Genomic DNA, 16,326 nt, shown 5'->3' with positions numbered 1-16,326 from the left:
CACACAAGTATAGTGAAGGGGGGTCAAAGGAAGGACAAGAAAGGGAAAAGCTAATTAGTAAAGCGCACACAAGACAAGAAGCACTTAGGTGCCTAGTCTATGGCAGTGGGTCAGCTGAAAGCATCGGGGATCTAGTTCTCTCCACAGGCACAGAATCCATTAAGAAAGAAGAAGGGAGAGAACGAAAATAAATGAAGGGAAAATAACTTACACAAACATACTTTAGAAAAACCAAAAGACTAGTCACGCGGCTACCGAAATACAGAGATGTACCCTCTCAATGTGTACTCATATTTGACCTTCAACGTGACACTGTTGCACACATTACAGCTTGAGGTTACAGAAACCATAAGAAGAAAAAAAAGCCTGTGGGAGCTAGGCCAATTATTTTGTCAGAATCAGAATCGTTTTCCATTCATCTGTATAAAATCATCTGATTGAAACATTTTCGTACTTTTTAAAACGTTTTCAAAATTAAATAGCAGATTGGCTATTTCCAATTTAAAAACAAAAACAAAATTCAAAGTATAAAATGTATAAATATGGCCTGCTTAGGCCATAGTACATTTTAGATTACATTTATTTATTTAGATTAGATTTTGATTGGATTTTTTGTTTACAAAAACATAATTGTCATTTTGATTGGATTTGTTGTTTACACAAACAGAAATGTCATTTGTCCAATGCCAAAAACACAATTGAGTCGTTCATCACAATTATTTGCATGAAGATTTATCATCATCGTTAAAATGTGTCACGATCGCGACAGCCCCCAGTGAGAGCATGGGAGCAGTCGGTGGCTGTTGGTTTTACCTTGGTGTCGTGTCTGTGCGGAGTGGACGGGACGGCCTCTGGCGACTCGCCGGCGTCGGTCTGAGCCTGGTCCTCCTGCTCTTCCCTCTCCTCCTCCGCCTTCTTCTCTGGCGTTACCGTGGTGATGAGGGTGCCCTTGGCGATGGCCTTGGCAGGCCCGTCGTTGGCCATGTCCCTCATGAGCGTCTCGTGGTTTTCCATGATAGGGGCTGCAGGGGAACGGGACAATCGTTTCAAACCTCGTAAGGACATTTTGTTCAACTTATTTAACCCATTAACACCGGGAAAGCATCTGTCATTTTAGATTTTAACCACTTTAACCATTATTTTATACTTTGGCTATTCAAAAATAGCAGATATACAAGATCATAGCTTCGTGCCGCGCTATGAGCTTGTAGATCTGCTATTTTCGAAAAATCGTTAAAATGTGTGCACATTTTTGAATATATATATTTTTTTATATATACAATTTTGAACTCAAATATTTGCTTCTGGGGGTCCCTGGAAAAAAATGGGGGCTCCGTGGCCAAATACATATAATTTTGGGGATCCTTGACATGAAAAAGTTTGAGGACCATTGACATAGAAACTTAAGTTTTTCAGAAAACTGTTAGGATTTAGAGGACATTTTTAGAATTTTAGGATTTAGAAGACATTTTTAGAATTTGCCTCAGGTTAATGGGTTAAACTATTAATTATTATTGTATTTTTGCATCATCTAACATCTACCATTTTCCAAGAGCAAGAAATGCATCATTATTATTATTATGGACAAAGTCTGAAGTGGCTTTCACTGAACGTGCAACAAAGACACTGTCACCGAGTCCACATGCTGCAAAATGTCAGCATGTCTGTGAAGAAAAAGCCTTTCATTTTGAATAGCTACTGATCTTATTATCCTGGAAAGCACATTGTCCAATGTGCTGTGACCGAATGTGCCAAAACGTTGTGCTTCTTCAGCTTTCAGGTGAGATTTTCAGAATGTTTTTCTAACCTCTTTTAAAAAAGAAAAAAATTCAAGAGAACAAAAGCGTGATTTGCACTTCTAAGCAAGGGTTTTGTCAGAATGCTTGCCACGGTTGACTGTCTTAATTTCTTCCATGGTTGACTTGACTGTTTTGCTTTGGAAATAATTTATTTTCATCTGCATAGAAAAGCTAAAATTAGCCAAATACTTCCAATATGTGGATATGTCGAAAGTATAACTTCCAACACATAAATATTTAAAAAGGGCAGAAGAGAGACTATTGTTTAGCTTTTACATTTTGTTTTACTTTAACCACTTTCAAGTGTCGTCCCTATTAGGGGCATGTCATTATAAGCATTTTATTTTGCTATTAAAAAGAAGAAAGGGGGACATAAGTGGTTCATTCCAATTTCGCCGGAAACACATTTCAACAGCATTTGCTGGCATTTCACCCAAAGGCATAAACCACTGCCTCCTCACCTCCGTCAAGGCTCCGGGACATGTTGTAGCGTTTGCTAGACGAGCGCTCAAAGAAGGGAGCAGGTCTGATGATCTGAGAACTTGCCCGGCGGGTCTGAGCTTGCGTTCTGCCACTGTAGCGAAACTTGGAGCCCAAACCCAGGAACTTCTTTGGGGGAGCCTCAGGGGAAACCAACCTGCCGTCGATTACAATCAATCACATTACGGTAATCACAACTCCAAATACAGGTACATGAGCTTGATTTTACATGCCTGTGACAACAAAGAAAAAACATATATTTTGTAATATATAAGTACTGCTTCTGCTTGATTAGATACTCCATGGGGAGACGTTGTAAACGGCAGACTTGTATTTTATACATTGTAGACTATTTTTCCTCATCCAAAGAGTGTTTCTAACCTTAAGAGTGTGTCTAGCCTAACCTAAAGAGAGTGTTTCTAACCTAACTTAAAGAGTGCCTCTAACCTAAAAGAGTGTTTCTAACCTAAAAAGATTTATGTTATGTTATTATGTTTTAGCAATATTGTTCCTGCTGTTCTACATACAGCCAACCAGGTGAAGAAATCACATATTGGAGCTTTATCCTTTGCCGTTGTGAAATATCCGAGGCCATTAGGGTTTTATGGAAGACGCTTCTGAATATATTGCTAGTTTGATCACTTCAAATGCTCTAATCTTATATAGCCTACCTACAAGAAAATGGCCTATCTACAAGCTCTCAATGCGTCTGCCACGCATTGAGAGCTTGTAGATCGGCTATTTTCGCTGCACAACATGCATCCACAGAAGACATGCTGGCTTCTATGGAATCCAAATGACTTTAATCTGTGTGTTTCTAAATGTAAAGAGTGCATTTCTCTCCTAAAGAGAGTGTGTCTTGTCTAAAGAGACTGTTGCTCATTTAAGATGGTGTGTCTTGCCCAATGACAGGGGTTTCTCACCTGAAGAACGTGTGGTGCTCCACACAGACCTTCCAAAGCCTCTTGGCAGCACGGTGATTTGGAAGTTTGAAACCGATTGTGCTCTCAAACTGCTCGAACTGAGAGAATAAAAGTGAAATCATCATAAATCTCATTAAGTCTCCAGCTGAAATTGTCAGCTTTTCCAGATGTTCTGCTCATTTTTATTATGTATGTATTATGGTTGACAGCAGGTTGTGCTTATTATCTATTAGCCGTCACGTACCTCGCCGGGGCGTATTTTGATGTAGAAGTTATTCCTCTTGTATGAGATCTTGAGGACCTTGGGCCAGGCAAACCTGTTGATCCGAAGCCTGTCTCTGTAGATCAGCAGGCCACTGGCACACACGCCCAGCATGATCTCTACACCCTCTGAGTCCTACGGAACACGCACGCACACACACACACACACACACGCACACACACGACAGGTGCACAACGTTGTGCAAACACAAACAAGATCAACAAACCCATTTGTGTTATCTCAACTTGAAAATAATATAATCAACATTCTGAACAGAAGCCTCTGACCATAACGTCACTCTCCCTTCACACCAATCGGTAAAAGTATGAACGTACAGTATGAATATAAGTATGCAGGAGCCAAAGGGCAGCAGCATAAAGTATAATGGTTATTTTATGCTTTGGCAAAAAAGAAAAGTGTTGTGCGAGTCATGTCGCTTGACAAAAATTACGTGTTTTCACCCATGAAGTCGACACCTTTTTCAGTTGAAAATAGCGGTATTGTCAAGCGGCATGTCGTAAGACACCTTCTCTCTGCAGTACGATCCAGGCTGAAGCAAGCAGGTGCAGAGTGTGGTGACAGCCATTTGGAATGCTAATCTGCTCTGCACAGATAATGGCTCAAGGCACATTGAGAGGCAACACACACAACAATGAAGTCTTGGGGTACGGATGGATGAAGCGAGGGAGTAATGGATGAGCTGGATTTATGCTTAGTTGCTTGCCGGCGTTGCACACCGAAAATAGTCGATGTACAAGCTCACAAACGGCGTTGTGGTGCGACACTTTGCGATCTTGCAGATCTGCTATTTTTGGTGAGCGACACCGCACACAGCAAAGTACATCAAGCCCTATAATAATGTTCACAAGGCGAGGATGGGTGATCCAAAACCAGCAACCGCTTTCAGGGAGGGAAGCGCGAGGCTCGAAGGCAGCAGCAACCGTTACAAATAAAAAATGTGTGTGGTGGCGTGATGCAAACCCTTGCAACGTTGACTCACAGGTTGTCTTACAAAACCATGCACGAGGAGGAGAGGACACACACCAAGGAGACACACTCAGGTAGTGCACAGCGCATGGAATGCAGCCTCTTACCTCTCCCTTAGCTGGAGCCAAGCACTCAAAGAGACTCCCTACCAACTAGGCGTTTAATGAAAGAGGAGAGAAGATGTATTACCTCAGAACCTTATAAACGTATATATCAGTTTTAACTCTGGCACTAAAATCATGCATCAACATTTGCTTGGTTCAATCTAAGCGGTGTCCTGAAAACAATACACTTTCTTTTCCGTTTTTTTTTTTGTCCAGGGAGTGTTCTTGTTAAGAATCCCTGTCTCTGCATCCGCATGTCATCATACCCACAGCCGTTTAGCTGCAAGCCAAGTAACGATTGAGTCCTGCCAATGTCCTTCTCCTCTGCCAATGCCTTCCTACTGTCTCCCTCGTAACTTTCCCACTGTCTGACTCAACAAAGAGAAACACTGAGGAGGTGGCAGTGCTGAGCCTGAGCCCAAAGCTCAAAGCTTTCAGATTTATATCTTAAATTCAAACAAGAATAATTAATACAGTAGGAATCAAATGTGGGCGCATCCCCAGCTTGACACAGGCCAATACTGGAATAACATAGTTTTCATTTCCTTTTTTTGCTCCCACAATTTGGTTGTTACGCCAATTCCCAAGTCCCCCTTACACTTTAGTCCCTTGTCACGGCTGACCCTTACTGGTTGGTTAATTACGGAGGGTGTAAACAAGCACGTGTCTCCTCCGGAACGCGTGGCGTCGCCAGTCTGCTTCTTTTTACCTGACAGGGAGGAGTTTCACCGGGAGGACGTAACGCGTGCAGAGTAACATGCTATTCCTCCCAGTTCCGCTCCCTGCTGAACATGCACCTCCACCAACCTGTAGGAGTTGCCAGTGCAGCGACAGACACCCTCCCATGAACAAGGCCAATTATGTTGGTTGGGGCGCCCGGCCAAGGCAGTGGCACCACGGACGATTCAAACCCCTAGTCTCCACGGTGGTGGGCAGCAACTTTACGCCTGCTCCACCCGGGCGTATATATTATTATTATGAAAATTAAGCTTTTGGCAACATTTTCAATGAAGCTTGGAAGTGTAAAAGACATGGCATTCGGGCAAGAAACCGGACTGTGTTTATTTTTCTGATCCAGCATCATAGAAACAATATTTTCTCCACTATCCTCATCTAATTTAGTTCCAACTTCACTTTCGAAGCTCTTTATAACGGATGCTGTCGGGCTGAAACCTTGTATCTCCATTCTTTTCATGCCCTTTTTTTATACTTTGTCATATGAGGTGTCGTGCAAAAGTAGCAGAACAGCAGAAATCTTCTTTTTTTATTTTATCTTATTGCCTATAATGACATTCCCAAACTAGGGACGCTAGGTTGAATGAAGGTTCTTTTCCCCCCATTTCGGGAAAAGTAACTGTTTTGGACATACAAGGTGTCATGGCCCACAGCGGCAATATTCGGAGTGTCAGCTGTACTCTGTCATTCAGATATCATGACTCTTCCCTCCCTCTCTCCCTCCTGCTGCATGCGTTATAAAGACATGATTGATCTCGTCTTGCAGGCAGATAACCCCCTCTCTGTGGTAGTGGCAGCAGTGGTTGGCTGTGAGTGGTGTGTGCAGCTCAGCGGTGGCATGGTGGGCTTTAAAAGCTGTAGTGTTAACTATGGTAGCAGACAGTGACGTTTCTGAAGCAGCATTGTGCAGTGTGTCTGTGCAGGGTGCTGGTGACAAAGAAGCATCGGTGCAGATCACGTAGCAGAATGGAATGCCGTTAGTTTTGCAGCGTGCACAGTGAGTCAGTCAACAATGTCACCACCATGTTTTCTCTGTTTATTTTGGAGACCTCTTATCAATGGAGACGGGACTGGCAGTGTATTGTGTGACAACCATTAAAGCATTAATCACTGGATTCAATCTCTTCCATCTCTAATCCATTGCTTGTGGGAGGCAGAAAATCTAATTTCCGTTTATGTGCCGGTTAGTGGAGAACTAGATACGTCTCCGATGTTTGTCTCCGCTTCCCATAGCGGACATGTGAGTGTTCACTGTGCATGCCGACTATTGTACAGTATTGACTTCGGAGTGACCCACTGAAATCCATGTTGTCAAATGCTTATATTTCTGGGTAAGGAGTTGCAGAAGGTTCTTGCCTTGGCGTGGTGGAGGTCCACTCCGTACATGGAAAGCTTCTTGGCGTTCTCCAGGAAATGCATCTCAGCCTCAGCCGGCGTCATCCCTCTGACAGGACATAGAACACAACACAGAACACACTCATGAGATCAACTAAGAACATATCCATCTTATCAGATCAGTAAAAACATACCATCCAACAGGATCATAGAGGGTGATGACAGCAAGTGTGATGATACCGATTCCAATTAAATACAGAAATGGCATTTGTTTTGCCATTGCCATAACAAACAAAAAAACCATCAGCAAAATATAACGTTTCTATTTCAGTTTCTGTTTTGAAGCATGTTTTTGCAATACACTGTAGTGTAGTGTGAGTGGATGCATTTTTAGCATAGGTGGCTCTGGAGAAAATGGGTTCCCTAATCCTGGCAGCATTAGAGGCAAGTGCCTTTTGAGCTACACAGAAGCATATCAAATTGCATACAAATCAATAGAAAAACCGGGAGAGTGGAAGTTTCATTAAAATGGCCTACAGTCGGCCGGATCCATAAACGGTACAGCACAAATGTAATGTTTGTGGAGGTGCTGGGCTTTGCAGAACTGAGAGTGATCATGTTTAGTGATGATATTGGCTTGCAGTTTTTCAACCTCACATAAGGTGCCATTTGTAGCAGTTTTTTAGCGGCTTAATAACGACATACTATTAACGGCTAGCTTAACGGCTAACTGACTTGTAGCTTTTGTGCATTAAGATTTGTTGTATGGTTACACTAGTGCAGTGATTCTCAAAAGGGGGTACTAGTGTCCCGGCCTAAGGCGTACATTTCAGAAAAAATAAGTCTGATTTAGCTTATAAACAAATTTATCTCACCTTCATAAAATCAGTTAAATCTGGAGACATGCCCGTTTGAAAAATCACTTATATGCCATTTTTTTTCAATACAGCCTCCTTCCAATGCTCACTGTATCATTTCATGGACTTACATCGTTCATTTTGAACATGAAAGTCAAACAAAAGGAAAATCTAATCAAGTGATAAGTGAGAGTAAAAGAGACAATCCGGTCACTCAAAGGTAACATGGAGGAAACAGCGTTTATTAAAACAAGGCGACTGCCAACATGTTTCAAGCTCTAAAGGTCTTCATCAGGGTGAAAGATGAAGACCATTCGAGGTGGAAAAATGTTGGCAGTCGCCTTGGTTTAATTAAGGCTGTTTCCTCCATTTTGAGTGACCGGTTTGTTTTTCTCTAATGTTTGATCCCGTTTTGATCCAGGAGCACCACTGAAACTGTGTTTAACCACTTCCATCTCTTGTGAGCACCTGGTTGTATTGCTTTCAATTGATAAGTGGTTGAAATGTACCACTGAAAACAAGGTCAAAACTAAAAACCTAAGATAATACCACCAACACTTCCTGTCAGCATCAGGAAGAATGTTTTGTGCTGGTGAAGCGGGGGTACACTAGGTTAACCCATTAAGACCGGGGAAGCATCCGTGTGTCATTTTAGATTTCTTTGGCTATTCAAAAATAGTGAGAAAATGTTTTTAAATCATGAAAAATTGTGCAAATCTTTCAATATATATATTTTTAAAGCGAAAAATTGTAACTCAAATCTTTGCTTCGTTCTGGGGGTCCCTGGAACAAAATGTTTTGAGATGGGGCCAAATACATTTTGGGTGGTCTTTGACATGAAAAAGTTTGAGAACCACTGATATTATGGCAACATAATTTTGTTCGAAAAGACTGTTAGAATTTAGAAAACATTTGTAGAATCCCCAGAAGCAAAGATTGGAGTTAAACATTTTCACTTAAAAAATGCATTCAAAAGATTTGCACAAATGTTCATGATTTTTGAAAAATAGTAGTGCTATGAGCTTGCAGATCTGCTATTTTTGAATAGCCAAAGCCATTTTAAAAATGACACAGATGCTTTCTTGGTCTTAATGGGTTAAGTTTGAGAACCACTGCACTGGGTGAGTTATATAGCAATGCCAACAATCAATACTAACTTGTAGTTCTTGTGCAGCTCCATGACCTTCTCTTCCAGTTCTTTGGTCTGGTTGGGTGCAAAACGTAGCTCGCTAATGTAGTCGGTACCGAGTTCCTCTGGGTCGTAGTCTCCCAGCTCTGACTGCACGGTGTAGGAGCCCAGCACCGTGTGGGTGGCGAAGGAGCAGGGCAGCCTGCCCGACACCACGTCGTCTCTCAGCTGCAGACACAGGTAGTACCTGGGAACACACACATACACACACACACACACACACAGAGGGGTGACTTCTGCAACCTTCCGTTGTACTATATCGTTGCTGTCAGGCAGAAAAAAAAGGCTTATCTCCATGTTCTAACTTTTTGTGTTTTTTAATAAATTAATGGCCTACTTGATCATACTACAGTGTCACACAAAATGATCAAAAGTAACAGATCTACGAGCTCAAAACGCGGCACTTATTACGTTCAGGTAATAAACCCACTTTAATATTATCTTTGAATTTCATTTGTAAATCTTTATTCCAAGGCCTATTTTCGGCTTGATTTTTCAAAACATGTGAAATGTTACGATAAGGATCGCTTTTAATTAAAAGTAACTTTGAAACTAAATAGAGAAATAGTTGGGTTGGATTGTCACAGCGGCACGTGCCAAAACAAATATATTTTTGATAAATTTCATGCTTGAGAAAAGAACACTTATGATTCAACCCTGACACTGTATTATTTACTTCCTAATTTGTCACTTTGATTTCCTGCATCAATAGTGGAACAGAGAAAGACATGACAGTAGAGAAGAAAGCATGAGAGTGCAGGAAGATCAACTCTATGACATCGTGACAAGGTTTGTGACAACGTGGTAGGTATGCACTGAAGCCTAATTTATACTCCATCGCATGCCGGTATTGCTCGCCGAAAATAACAGATTTTCAGGTTAACGATGTGTCGCGATGCGGCGTGTTGTTAGCTTGAGAATCTGTTCGTGCCGGCGGGTATACAGTAAATTAAGCTTAAGCGGCCGAGACACCGGCTGACCCGTGTTGCACTCATTCCAAGCCGTCCTAGATAAGAGCTGCCTTAATGACCCATATGCAAAAGGCAAAACAATCTCCTGTTCTCAGTTGTTACACAGCAAAAATCCTCAGTGTTCATTTAATTCTGAGAGTCTAAAGATTTATCCTGGTCCAATTTAGTTTTTCTAAGGACTTTGCTGTGTATCCTTCTCCTTAATGGTCATTCTAAGTTCATAGGAATATTGTCTAGGAAGTATAATTATCATAGGATAGTGATTCTCAACCTTTTGAATTGAACAAGGAAGGTATGCATGAGGCTACAGACCGCAATTTGACACCATTGTGTATCTCTTCGACCCCAATCGACTGTGTGAAATCCTCAGTGTTACATTAACTCTGAGGGTGAACAAATGCAACAAACCAATCAAATGAGTAACAGACCCATAAGGATCGATTTGGACCCCTCGTGGTCCCGGGACACGACGTTGAGAACCAGTGGGCTAGAAACTATAGTGACCATTATACTCTTTTACTATCAGATGCTTAGACCATTGATGAATTAGGAACGGAAACACTTCTAGAGTTGCATCCATGTTTGGAGTGTAAAGCCTGATTTATATACTACTCTCTCTGGACAGGAGAACCAGCTACCTGTCTGAAATATAACTATATAAGATGGATACGAGGACAGAACGCGAACGACCCCAGAGGGACAACAAGACATTTTACAGCTGACGCTGCAGAAAAAAACAAAAACAATATGTATCTTGGCTGAGAATATCAATGCGTCTGCATCAGCCTATTGAGTCACCTTGTGATGTCCTCGGACAGCTGGGAGGGGTCTGGAGGGTAGAACTTGACATTGAAAGCAAAGTTCCACGGGCCAGCTGGAAAGTCACAAAACACCAAATCAACAAATAGAAAAAAGAACGTACAAATTGGTTTGTCTTGTACATATAAACTAATTATAGACATACAGATTGATATACAAAGAGATGGATGGATAACTGGATATTATTTGATAACCTACTTCTGACTTGCTTCTTTAGCTCCTTGGCAGGGTCCAGCCAATTCTGTAATGGACAACAGCAACCGAAAACCATTAATCACCTGACCAGACATTAAAATAATCCATTATGGTGAATCATTTCCCGGAAGCAGGTAGCAGACTCTGCTCAATACGAGAGAGGCATACTAATTACACAAAATGATATAATCTACAAGCTCACAATGGCTATTTTTCATGCATCATACAATGCACTATATAAGAAAGTAACAATAGACAACTTTTAGCCACTAGATGTCATACTTTATCACCTCTGTTGTAAAAATGATTGCCATTTCCTCGTAACCTCTATACAAGGCAGCAATGACAAAAATCATGTAGTGAGCAACATTGTAATGCGATGGCTGCCTATATTCGGGGTAAAAGGTACACAATGCAACGAAAATGGCCAAGAAGATGGCCAACCGCAGTCGTCAGCTTACGGCTTCCAGAACTAAACGAAACATACATCCTATCTATCAATTGACGGCCCAATAAAATTATTATTTTCACGATCTGCATTTTTAAAGCAATATATTTATTCCACAATATTTCTAAAGCTCTGTGGATGTCTGTGTATTTGTATTATAAGTTAAAACATTGACTACCTTTTGGTTCTCCACATCTCTGTGTGTGATGCCAAAATAGTCCTTCTCCAGCAGGTTGAGGTGATCGCACACTTTGTCAAACAAGACCTGGCCCTTGGCTCGTTTCTGGGAACAGAAAACACACATACACACTGCTTTATGAGGGGTCAAATGACAAGACTGTGAGTCATGCTGGACATGACCGGCATCCTTCCATTTATGACGGAAGGATTTGTTGTAATAGCCTTGATTTGTCCTGAGTGCACTGCGCAGGCTTTCAATAATATAATAAAGAAATATCATATTTTGAAAAACTGTGTGAGTTTCATAAGATAGCTGAAATGTATACATAATGTGCAATGCATAAAACATAACTTAAAATAACTAAAATAATGATTGCATATCTGGATATTTCAGTGGGACTACATCACAGTACTGAATGTAGGACATTTCCCAAGCCGAATCCAGAGTAGTGTTTTGGCATTTCACCACATGAACCCTAGCATCCCAATTCTGGGGCGAAAATCCAGCGAAAATAGGTGATTTACAAGCTGACAACGTGTTGTGAGCTTGTAGATTGGCTATTCTCTATAAGGATATTTGGTGTAGAGGGAAAAGGGGGGGCCTAGTAATAGACCCCTATGGCACTCCGGTCAACTAAGTATATAGCGTTTAAAGTGGTTAAAATGCCTTATTGTCAAGCCCTGCCTCTCTAACATTTTCGACTGACCGCTATCCTTCAACTTCCTGAGCCTTCATCGTCATCAAGGCTCCTGCCAATCAACACCACGCCTCGAACTGAGCCGCAGGTGTCACGCACGCACGCGCACGCACACACAGTTGGCCTCCCCAGAGGAGGTGGCGACTGGAGTCCTCTCTCTCTCTCTCTCTCTCTCTCTCTCTCTCTCTCTCTCTCTCTCTCTCTCTCTCTCTCTCTCTCTCTCTCTCTCTCTCTCTCTCTCTCTCTCTCTCTCTCTCTCTCTCTCTCTCTCTCTCTCTCTCTCTCTCTCTCTCTCTCTCTCTCTCTCTCTCTCTCTCTCTCTCTCTCTCTCTCTCTCTCTCTCTCTCTCTCTCTCTCTCTCTCTCTCTCTCTCTCTCTCTCTCTCAAACCGCCGCATATTAAACCTCCCAGAATGCTGGCCAGCAGCTTGTCACATCTCACCCACTCATCCACTGCTTCACAGCAGCAGGGTGAGTCAGAACACACTCAGCAGCCTTGGAGAGCCACACACACTCGCCTCCATCTATTGACACGAGCACAGACTACATACATCATGCACGTGACATTTAAGAGACTTAATTTATACTGTACATGGTTGCGTAAGGATGTCGCACACCGAAAACAGCGGGTCTAGAAGCTCAAATTGTTTGGCTATTTTGGTGAATCAGGCATGACGTTATAAACTCCAACATGGACATGAAGCGCACAACACGTTTCGCTCAACTCTTCTTTAAGAGCGCCGATCTGCCGGGCTGGAGTGTGCTATTCCAGAGTGGTTCTCAACCAGTGGTCCGGGGACCACCAGTGATCCTTGAGGGGGTTCCAGGTGGACCCCAGCTAAATGATGGAGAGTTGGTAACCAAATGAACACTTATAGATCTTTACGGGTCCATTTGGTTTCATCGTACGCTCTTAAGAGTTAAATTATTGTTATAACATCTACATTAGTTAATTAAATAAATGTTATCTTGATCAATCTGTTATCTTTCCTATGATGGTACCAACATCAATACAGCATGGAATTGTGGACAAAATCTTATCCAACGATAAAAAAAATATTTTAAGTCTTGGGTCTGAGAGTGAAAATCTCCGCAAATTTTCCGTGGCTCAAATGCTGTATAAATAATGGACCTTGATATGAAAAGGGCTGAAAACCACTGTGCTGTTGCAACAGGCGTACAGTATGAAATTGTCTGCAGCAGATCATTAGTGGTGAAGGGACAGCTCTCAGGGAATCAGCAGAGTCGTGTCAGACTAGCGCTGTGTGACTTTGACAGTGACAGTGGCTGTGTGACGTCTCAACACTGAGCCCCAGCACTACTGTCAGAGATCTATCAGAAACTGTCACTGCCTGGTGGCTCAGCCTGCTACTAGTGCACTGAGTGACCATATGCTTCTTGTAGGAGTCGCAAGGAACCGAGTGTGCGAATCCATCTCCATCGAATACGTCTCACCCCTCTCTCTCTGTCCTCGGTTGTCTATCTTTTTTTTCTCCAAAGATTTATTGTTTGGCTTTTTATTAATGCTTTATTTCAGACAGACAGAGGAGAGTGTAGAGCAGGGGTTCTCAACCTTTTCAGGCCGCGACCCCCAAAATAATGATATTATTTCCCGCGACCCCCCGCGTGCACGCGCGCGGTCCCGTTCGCGCACGCGAAGGTTATTTAATTATAATAGGTTATTTGATAATTGTTTATTATCAAAAAATGTTTGCAAAAAGTGGGTAAATTGAGTAAATTAACTGATAAAACATGAATTAATGATAACATAAAAAAATATTTTGTTAAAAAAAAAAAACTTTTTTTTTTTTTTTTTTTCAAAATTCACCAAAATATCTGGCGACCCCCCCAAATTATTTGGCGACCCCCCTGGGGGTCGCGACCCCCAGGTTGAGAACCACTGGTGTAGAGGGACAGGAAACGAAGGGCAGACAGAGAGGAGAGACGAGACGAGACGTGTGAGACGAGATTGGATTCAAATCCAGGTCCTTGTGCTGCTCGCTAGGAGCATATGGTCAAATGGCTGAGCCAATAGGCACCCCTCTACCACCGGCCATCTAAATAAAGCAAGAAAATGCCCAAAGAAGCTGCTGGCGTCATGAAACCCTACATTCTGTTCTATTTGAGCACACAATAGAACAGGTTTTACCTCAAACAATGTTGACTAAGGCAACACAGTAGTGTGCTGTAGCGTACAGTGGAATTCATAACTCTACCTGTTATTCACCCGTTTGATATCCAACAGGTTGGGTGTCTAGCATACATTTGAGTAGAGTTTAAGTAGATGCATCCACCTGCGTTTATACACCTGCTTAAAATGTTTAAAACGTAGGCTACAGCAACAGAGGATGTTGTTGTTAGGGTTAGAGTTACAGTGGAGTACATGCAGGCAGGTATCTGCATGCCCAGGGATGGGTTTAGGAATACAGAGAAAGTTTTTAGCGCATGGCTCTGGCTAACTGTCTATATAAGAGGGTCTGACTGTGTGTGTGTGTGTGTGAGGAGCTAATCTCGCAAACCGCTGGAGCAATCAGCGCCTGATCTCTTGTGCAGACTGGCAGTAGGCAACAGAAGTGCTCTCCACTTAACTGCTGCGCAGCAAAATTAATATATAAATAAATTAAAGAAAAATCGATCGACACATCCATTATTGCCCTCAACACGCCGACTCGCAAAATATGAGTTGTTTCACATCCCTAATCCCGAGATCTACATGACTGGATTTCTTTGAATCACGTAGAGGACAGTTTACCAACTTCTATCTCTGGAATCATAAATACTCCTGTTGGCTTAGAACTGAGTTTTACTTTGAGAACATTTCCGTCGCCTGTCTCCCTATCGCTCCACTTTAAGGAAAACACATGAAAGTGGTGTCAGCCTGTCAGGGCATAAATCCTAGATGCCACCCCCTCCAAAAATAAAATAAATAAAATCAACGCCAATTACTAACTGCCTCCATACTCCATAATCCCTGTCTAGTGATCAGTGCAGCAGTGGGAGCTGGGTGCTGTGGGCACTCACTCACTCTCTCACCGTGAACAAATACAGAGAGTGTGCGTCTGGCTAGAGCAGTAGTTTTCAACCTTTTTCATATGAAGGTCCATTATTGATTCGGCATTTGAGCCACGGACCACCGTTTGATGAGATTTAGCCTCTCAGACCCAAAACATATTTTGTTATCGTTGGATACGATTTTGTCCACAATTCCATGCTGTATTGATGTGGTACCATAGGAGAGATAACAGGCAAAACGTAACGTACAGACTTCTTGTAAATTAAGTAATGCAGATGTTTGACAATAATTTAACTCTTGAGAGCGTAAAATTTAACCAAATGGACCCTTATTTCAAGCTCTCAAGAGTTAAAGATCTACCTAATAAGGGTCCATTTGGTTACCAACTCTTCCATCATTTATGGGGAGGGACCACCTGGAACCCCCTCAAGGACCACTGGTGGTCCCCGGACCACTGGTTGAGAACCACTGGGCTAGAGAATTGCTTCCCACTGCCCCAAAGGTTCTGAAATCTTCTGAAGGAGCTTCACGGGAGAAGCGGAGGGTTAATGGGTTCCAAAACAACAAAATGAGTCATAATGTCAAAATAATGTCAAAAGAAAAATCAATGTGTTGCCTAGCAACGAGCCATTTGTATGGGTTTGAAAACAGCCATGTTCAGGGTAATCGTTTTGGGAGGATGGGTTGAGCATGGTCGGCTATTTTCACTGTATTTAAAATAGGGCTTAAGTGGTCAATTCATAATATATTGTTGTATGTTTCGGTCCCAAGAGTCCCTTCCTAGAAATGTAGTGGAGTCAAAAGTACAATATTTCTATTTGAAATGTAATCCTAATTTTTTGTGTGATCCTTTTAGACTAAGTATATGACTGTACTCGTGCTGTTTGCATTTCTGTTTAATAAAATATTAATAAAATATTCAATCAATTCAATCGATCAATCAGCTTGCAAAAGAATTGTACTAAGTACAAGTAAATGTACAATCTTACTTACTGTAGTTACTGTCCACCACTTGGTTATCGCCAGCTTATGGCTGATTTATACATGATTGCGCAGCAAAAAATTATGCACAGCAAAGAATCAGACGTTAGGATGGAGCTGGGTGGTGATAAATAATACAGATGTTAGGATGGAGCTGGGTGGTGATGATACAGACGTTAGGATGTATCATCACTCTACAAGCTCACAACGCGTCGCAAAGCGAAGCGTTGTGAGCTATATGTACAGTATGTATAGGTCTGAAGTGGTTAATGTATGTTTGTTTTAATAATAATTGAAATCTACAAAGTAACTAGTAACTAAGGTTTTCAGGTAATTGTAATGAGTAAAAGT

At 41.9% G+C, this 16,326-nt stretch overlaps 1 protein-coding gene across 8 annotated transcripts in view; it reads right to left on the bottom strand.

Moving 5' to 3' along the window:
* Positions 1-16,326, bottom strand: part of LOC311046157 (band 4.1-like protein 3) — a 75,970-nt gene that overhangs the window by 21,889 nt on the left and 37,755 nt on the right. For all 8 annotated transcript variants that reach the window (XM_084058315.1, XM_084058321.1, XM_084058314.1 and 5 more), the window contains exons 4-12: positions 11,283-11,387; positions 10,660-10,702; positions 10,441-10,516; positions 8,640-8,858; positions 6,647-6,734; positions 3,447-3,599; positions 3,203-3,300; positions 2,261-2,436; positions 814-1,022 (exon numbers count right to left, since the gene is read on the bottom strand). In XM_084058315.1, the coding sequence (XP_083914441.1) occupies positions 814-1,022; positions 2,261-2,436; positions 3,203-3,300; positions 3,447-3,599; positions 6,647-6,734; positions 8,640-8,858; positions 10,441-10,516; positions 10,660-10,702; positions 11,283-11,387 (1,167 nt within the window). The remainder of the gene's footprint in view (positions 1-813; positions 1,023-2,260; positions 2,437-3,202; positions 3,301-3,446; positions 3,600-6,646; positions 6,735-8,639; positions 8,859-10,440; positions 10,517-10,659; positions 10,703-11,282; positions 11,388-16,326) is intronic.

Source organism: Gymnoscopelus microlampas (genome assembly GCF_963454915.1).
Source record: "Gymnoscopelus microlampas genome assembly, chromosome: 5".
Taxonomy (NCBI): Eukaryota; Metazoa; Chordata; class Actinopteri; order Myctophiformes; family Myctophidae; genus Gymnoscopelus; species Gymnoscopelus microlampas.
Note: the sequence above shows the minus strand (reverse complement) of the source record. Positions and strands in the feature narration are given on the sequence as shown.